The 7,883-nt window shown below is 39.8% G+C and overlaps 1 protein-coding gene across 1 annotated transcript; it reads left to right on the top strand.

The window, feature by feature from the left end:
• The first annotated feature begins 1,175 nt into the window (after nucleotides 1-1,175).
• On the top strand, nucleotides 1,176-5,916 carry LOC128641862 (hemoglobin larval subunit beta-1-like). Its single transcript, XM_053694424.1, has 3 exons — nucleotides 1,176-1,335; nucleotides 2,500-2,722; nucleotides 5,667-5,916. Exons 1-3 carry the CDS (start codon nucleotides 1,244-1,246, stop codon nucleotides 5,793-5,795), a joined length of 444 nt encoding a protein of 147 aa, XP_053550399.1. The 5' UTR covers nucleotides 1,176-1,243; the 3' UTR covers nucleotides 5,796-5,916.
• Nucleotides 5,917-7,883: the final 1,967 nt, after the last annotated feature.

Raw genomic sequence — 7,883 nt, 5'->3', positions numbered from 1 at the left:
ATACTGTTAATGTGATTATCTATATGTATAGGAACATGCTATTAATGTGATTATCTATATGTATAGGAACATACTGTTAATGTGGTTATTTTTATGTATAGGAACATACTGTTAATGTGATTATCTTTATGTATAGGAACATACTGTTAATGTGATTATCTATATGTATAGGAACATACTGTTAATGTGATTATCTATATGTATAGGAACATACTGTTAATGTGATTATTTATATGTATAGGAACATACTGTTAATGTGATTATCTTTATGTATAGGAACATACTATTAATGTGATTATCTATATGTATAGGAACATACTGTTAATGTGATTATTTATATGTATAGGAACATACTGTTAATGTGATTATCTATATGTATAGGAACATACTGTTAATGTGATTATCTTTATGTATAGGAACATACTGTTAATGTGATTATCTATATGTATAGGAACATACTGTTAATGTGATTATCTTTATGTATAGGAACATACTGTTAATGTGATTATCTTTATGTATAGGAACATACTGTTAATGTGATTATCTTTATGTATAGGAAGTGGAACATACTGTTAATGTGGTTTTCTTTATGTATAGGAACATACTGTTAATGTGATTATCTTTATGTATAGGAACATACTGTTAATGTGATTATTTATATGTATAGGAACATACTGTTAATGTGATTATCTATATGTATAGGAACATACTGTTAATGTGATTATCTATATGTATAGGAACATACTGTTAATGTGATTATCTATATGTATAGGAACATACTGTTAATGTGATTATTTATATGTATAGGAACATACTGTTAATGTGATTATCTTTATGTATAGGAACATACTGTTAATGTGATTATCTTTATGTATAGGAACATGCTCTCAGTGTTGCTATATTGATAACATTTTTTATCTGATATTGACTTTGTGTGTCTACTGTAAGCAACAATAAAACAACAATGTAGTTATCAGGGTTGTATATTGGTTTATTTCATCTCAACTTTCTCAGAATCTAAAAATGCTGCTAACTAATTAACAATAGATAATCTGCTGCCTGTTTTTTTTCCCCCGTCATGTTAGCTGGGGTGGGGCTGACACACAAAACATGACCAAGCACAATTGTGCCTTGGGTGTGACGCAGTAAAACCCACTATAAATCAGGGCTGACAGCCCATAGTTCCAACAGGCTCCTGCTTCTTGCCGCAGTCAGTTCACCACAAACCTCATCAACAGACACCATGGTCCACTGGTCAGCTGAAGAGAAGGCCGCCATCAATGCCGTGTGGAGCAAGCTTGATGCTGCCCATGATGGCGGGGATGCCCTCAGCAGGTAATAACCAAAGATTTTATACACCAGCCCCAGTCATATCTGTATAGACATTGCCTATGGGTGACCTTACATTGTATATGATGCCCTCAGCTGCTAATAATACACCAGTCATAGCTGTATAGACATTGCCTATGGGTGACCTTACATGGTACATGATGCCCTCAGCAGGTAATAATTCACCAGTCATAGCTGTATAGACATTGCCTATGGGTGACCTTACATGGTATATGATGCCCTCAGCTGCTAATAATACACCAGTCATAGCTGTATAGACATTGCCTATGGGTGACCTTACATGGTACATGATGCCCTCAGCTGCTAATAATTCACCAGTCATAGCTGTATAGACATTGCCTATGGGTGACCTTACATGGTATATGATGCCCTCAGCTGCTAATAATACACCAGTCATAGCTGTATAGATATTGCCTATGGGTGACCTTACATGGTACATGATGCCCTCAGCTGCTAATAATACACCAGTCGTAGCTGTATAGACATTGCCTATGGGTGACCTTACATGGTACATGATGCCCTCAGCAGTTAATAATTCACCAGTAATAGCTGTATAAACATTGCCTATGGGTGACATTACATGGTACATGATGCCCTCAGCAGTTAATAATACACAAGTCATAGCTGTATAGACATTGCCTATGGGTGACCTTACATGGTAAATGATGCCCTCAGCAGGTAATAATACACCAGGCATAGCTGTATAGACATTGCCTATGGGTGACATTACATGGTACATGATGCCCTCAGCAGTTAATAATTCACCAGCCATAGCTGTATAGACATTGCCTATGGGTGACCTTACATGGTACATGATGCCCTCAGCAGGTAATAATACACCAGTCATAGCTGTTTATTGCTTATGGGTGACCTTACATGGTACATGATGCCCTCACCTGCCAATAATACACCAGTCATAGCTGTATAGACATTGCCTATTTGTGACCTTATATGGTACATGATGTGTTTTTTCTTGCTCATAGGTACATTTGATATATTAAGTCTCTAAGGGAGCTGGTGGTCAGAGCTTCACTCTCATTGGAATCTATGTTATTAGCTGCATCCTCAATTTACTATTTATGTTGTTATAAAATGGTTCCATATCAGATATCTAAAGACTTTCCTTTACATTGTGTCCTTTGTGTACAGGCTGCTGATTGTTTACCCCTGGACTCAGAGGTATTTCAGCAGCTTTGGAAACCTTTCAAACGCTGCTGCCATTATTGGAAATGCCAAGGTTCAGGCTCACGGCAAGAAGGTCCTGGGCGCTATTGGCCAAGCTACCCAGCATCTGGATGATGTGAAAGGCTTCCTGGCCAAGCTCAGCAAGTCTCACGCCGAGGAACTCCATGTGGACCCTGAGAACTTCAAGGTAAGACCTAAAATGAATTATCTTAGATTTTATGTCCACTCAAAGAATAAAGTACTTGTTTATGCCCTGTAATAGACCATTACCCTGATATATAGACCCATAGGGCAACCTATAGATGGACCTTCGGTTTCTGAAACACCAGGATACCTATGGTTGCCACATTTAGTTCAGGCCAAAACCAAACATTCTTGCATTGTGCACAGCTAAGGTTGTCACCTCTGCCATGTTTTCCTGGACACTTAAGAGTTATACATACTACAGGGTGTGCAGGTAGGAACATGAATTGCAAACCCTGGACGCACACAAATAGTGACATGTTCCTCTCAGCACACCCTGCACATGTATAACTCATAAGTGTCCAGGAAAACATGGCCGAGGTAGGAACCCTATGCCCAGCACAGCAAAAACGTTTTGCAGACTATACATTACTTATAGTAGCACATAAACACAAACTCACACATAGATATTCACACTCTCTAACACACTAACACACACTCACACTCTCTAAAACACTCACACACACTCACACTCTCTAACACACTCACACACACTCACACTCTCTAACACACACTCTCTAACACACTAACACACTCACACTCTCTAACACACTCACACACACTCACACTCTCTAACACACTAACACACACACACACTCACTAACACACACTCACACTCTCTAACACACTCACACACACTCACTAACACACTCACACTCACTAACACACTAACACACACTCACACTCTCTAACACACTAACACACACACACACTCTCTAACACACTAGCACACACTCACACTCTCTAACACACTAACACACACTCACACTCTCTAACACACTCACACACACTCACTAACACACTCACACACACTCACACTCTCTAACACACTAACACACACACACTCTCTAACACATTAACCCACACTCACACTCTCTAACACACTCATACACACTCACACTCACTAACACACTAACACACACTCACACTCTCTAACACACTAACACACACACACTCTCTAACACATTAACCCACACTCACACTCTCTAACACACTAACACACACACACACTCTCTAACACACTAACACACACACACACTCTCTAACACACTAACACACACTCACTCTCTCTAACTCACTAACACACACTCATACTCTCTAACACACTAACACACACTCACACTCTCTAACACACTCACACTCTCTAACACACTAACACACACACATACTCTCTCACACACACAATCACACTTACTCTCACACTCTCTAACACACTGACACACACTCACATACTCTCTCACACACACAATCACACTTACTCTCACGCTCTCTAACACACTGACACAGACTCACATACTCTATATCTCACACACTCTCACACGCTCACGCTCTCTAACACACTGACACACACTCATATACTCTGTATCTCACACACTCTCACACTCTCACGCTCTCTAACACACACTCACATACTCTGTATCTCACACAGACTCACATACTCTGTATCTCACACACTCTCACACAGACTCACACTCTCTAACACACTGACACACACTCATATACTCTGTATCTCACACACTCTCTCACACAAACTCACACTCTCTAACACACTGACACACACTCACATACTCTGTATCTCACACACTCTCTCACACAGACTCACACTCTCTAACATACTGACACACACTCATATACTCTGTATCTCACACACAGACTCACACTCTCTAACACACTGACACACACTCATATACTCTGTATCTCACACACTCTCTCACACAGACTCACACTCTCTAACACACTGACACACACTCATATACTCTGTATCTCACACACTCTCTCACACAGACTCACACTCTCTAACACACTGACACACACTCATATACTCTGTATCTCACACACTCTCTCACACAGACTCACACTCTCTAACACACTGACACACACTCATATACTCTGTATCTCACACACTCTCTCACACAGACTCACACTCTCTAACACACTGACACACACTCACATACTCTGTATCTCACACACTCTCTCACACAGACTCACACTCTCTAACACACTGACACACACTCACATACTCTGTATCTCACACACTCTCTAACACAGACTCACACTCTCTAACACACTGACACACACTCACATACTCTGTATCTCACACACTCTCTCACACAGACTCACACTCTCTAACACACTGACACACACTCACATACTCTGTATCTCACACACTCTCTCACACAGACTCACACTCTCTAACACACTGACACACACTCACATACTCTGTATCTCACACACTCTCTCACACAGACTCACACTCTCTAACACACTGACACACACTCACATACTCTGTATCTCACACACTCTCTCACACAGACTCACACTCTCTAACACACTGACACACACTCACATACTCTGTATCTCACACACTCTCTCACACACACTCACACTCTCTAACACACTCACACTCTCTAACACACTAACACACACTCACACTCTCTAACACACTCACACTCTCTAACACACTAACACACACTCACACTCTCTAACACACTCACACTCTATAACACACTGACACACACTCATATACTCTGTATCTCACACACTCTCTCACACAGACTCACACTCTCTAACACACTGACACACACTCACATAGTCTCTGTCTATCTCTGGCTGGTATATTCAGCAATAAATTCCCAAACTAACCAGCACAAACATTTAGTTGGTATCAGCTTCTGATCTTTCTTCTCACTCTTGTAGCTGACACTCAGTAGCCCAACACGCAGACACTCCCTCAGCTACAGATTGTAGAAATACTGTGTTGTCTTCTGTGTGATGTTTCAGGCTTGTCCCTTTGTCCTGTGTCTGTCACAGCATCTCTGTAATGATTTCTATTTAGCTACTACATGGAAACAACAGTAGATAATCAGTGTTTTTTCTTCTGGTCACAGCGCTTTGGAGAGGTTCTCGTGGTCGTTGTTGCCTTAAAGCTGGGAGCTGCTTTCTCCCCTGATGCCCAGGCGGCTTGGGAGAAGTTTACTGCTGTTCTGGTGGCTGCACTGAGCCACGGCTATTTCTAAACCTGTAATACACGTTACCTGTTCTGGCAGCTGTAAACATCACAGTATGGGCACCAAAGACCATCTGTAACTGCTTCACTGAGTCTGATTGTCAATAAAAACCATTTTATATAAATATAAAGTCTTTGTTACTAATTACAGCTAAAAAACATGGAAATCAGATTATATATTTTGTGAATCATTAATACATCACCCCAAGAATTGACAGTTCATATTAGAAACATATGTGCTGATCCTGCAGCTAACAGTTACTTGAATAAAACATTTCCAGCAAATGAGGAAATTGTGGAATTATTTAGATAGATCCCATGATATAAAAAAGGGAAATAAACATTATGATTGATAAACTATTTAATTAATTCTTGTGAAAATCTATGCAAGGCACCTGGTGGATGTTTATAATTAAGAGATGTCTGTAGGTCATTAGTAACCATCTAATGAGTAACCATCACATACCATATTTACATATTCTTTGTGGGTTAAAGGGATGTGAGAGTAAAAAAATCCCTTTCATGATTCAGATATAGCATAGAATTGTAAACAATTTTCCAATTCACTACAATTATATATCATGCTTTGTTCTATTGGTATCCTTTGTTGAAAAGCATGTGTAAGTAGGCTCAAGAGCAGTGATGCATTAATGGGAGCTAACTGCTGATTGGTGGCTGCACGTATATGCCTCTTGTGATTGGCTCACCTGATGTGCTTAGCTAGTTTCCAGTAGTACATTGATGTTCCTTCAACAAAGGATACCAAGAGAATGAAGCAAAGTTGATAATAGGAGTAAATTAGAAAATTGTTTAAGTGTATGTTCTATCTCATGTTTGGGTTTCATGTCCGTGTGGGCAATAAGGTGTAAGAGTAAAAAGGCAAATACCAGTGTGAAAGATGCCTGAAATATATGGCAACAAGAAACCTCAGTCCTTCTGAATCCCAATAAAGCTAATATACCCTTTACACCCCCTAAACATAAACATGAGTGAGAAGTCTCAGTCCTTCTGAATCCCAATAAAGCTAATATACCCTTTACACCCCCTAAACATAAACATGAGAAGCCTCAGTCCTTCTGAATCCCAATAAAGCTAATATACCCTTTACACCCCCTAAACATAACCATGAGAAGCCTCAGTCCTTCTGAATCCCAATAAAACTAATATACCCTTTACACCCCCTAAACATAACCATGAGAAGCCTCAGTCCTTCTGAATCCCAATAAAGCTAATATACCCTTTACACCCCCTAAACATAACCATGAGAAGCCTCAGTCCTTCTGAATCCCAATAAAGCTAATATACTCTTTACACCCCCTAAACATAAACATGAGTGAGAAGTCTCAGTCCTTCTGAATCCCAGTAAAACTAATATACTCTTTACACCCCCTAAACTTAACCACCAGAAGCATCAGTCCTTCTGAATCCCAATAAAGCTAATATACCCTTTACACCCCCTAAACTTAACCATCAGAAGCATCAGTCCTTCTGAATTCCAATAAAGCTAATATACCCTTTACACCCCCTAAACTTAACCATCAGAAGCATCAGTCCTTCTGAATCCCAATAAAGCTAATATACCCTTTGCACCCCCTAAACATAAACATGAGTGAGAAGTCTCAGTCCTTCTGAATCCCAATAAAGCTAATATACCCTTTACACCCCCTAAACATAAACATGAGTGAGAAGTCTCAGTCCTTCTGAATCCCAATAAAGCCAATATACTCTTTACACCCCATAAACATAACCATGAGAAGCCTCAGTCCTTCTGAATCCCAGTAAAGCTAATATACTCTTTACACCCCCTAAACATAACCATGAGTGAGAAGTCTCAGTCCTTCTGAATCCCAGTAAAGCTAATATACCCTTTACACCCCATAAACTTAACCATCAGAAGCATCAGTCCTTCTGAATCCCAGTAAAGCTAATATACCCTTTACACCCCCTAAACTTAACCATCAGAAGCATCAGTCCTTCTGAATCCCAGTAAAGCTAATATACCCTTTACACCCCCTAAACATAACCATCAGAAGCATCAGTCCTTCTGAATCCCAATAAAGCTAATATACCCTTTACACCCCCTAAACATAACCATGAA

Source organism: Bombina bombina, chromosome 11 (assembly GCF_027579735.1).
Source record: "Bombina bombina isolate aBomBom1 chromosome 11, aBomBom1.pri, whole genome shotgun sequence".
In the NCBI taxonomy this organism is placed as follows: Eukaryota; Metazoa; Chordata; class Amphibia; order Anura; family Bombinatoridae; genus Bombina; species Bombina bombina.
The sequence above is the reverse complement of the archived record's forward strand: the minus strand, read 5'-3'. Positions and strand labels throughout refer to the sequence as shown.

What these genes read in the sequence shown, in the direction of transcription:
- LOC128641862 (XM_053694424.1), top strand. Translation starts at nt 1,244, where the DNA reads ATGGTCCACTGGTCAGCTGAAGAGAAGGCCGCCATCAATGCCGTGTGG. An exon ending in GGCGGGGATGCCCTCAGCAG is followed by an intron (nt 1,336 to 2,499) that starts GTAATAACCAAA and finishes CTTTGTGTACAG; the next exon opens with GCTGCTGATTGTTTACCCCT. An exon ending in TGGACCCTGAGAACTTCAAG is followed by an intron (nt 2,723 to 5,666) that starts GTAAGACCTAAA and finishes TTCTGGTCACAG; the next exon opens with CGCTTTGGAGAGGTTCTCGT.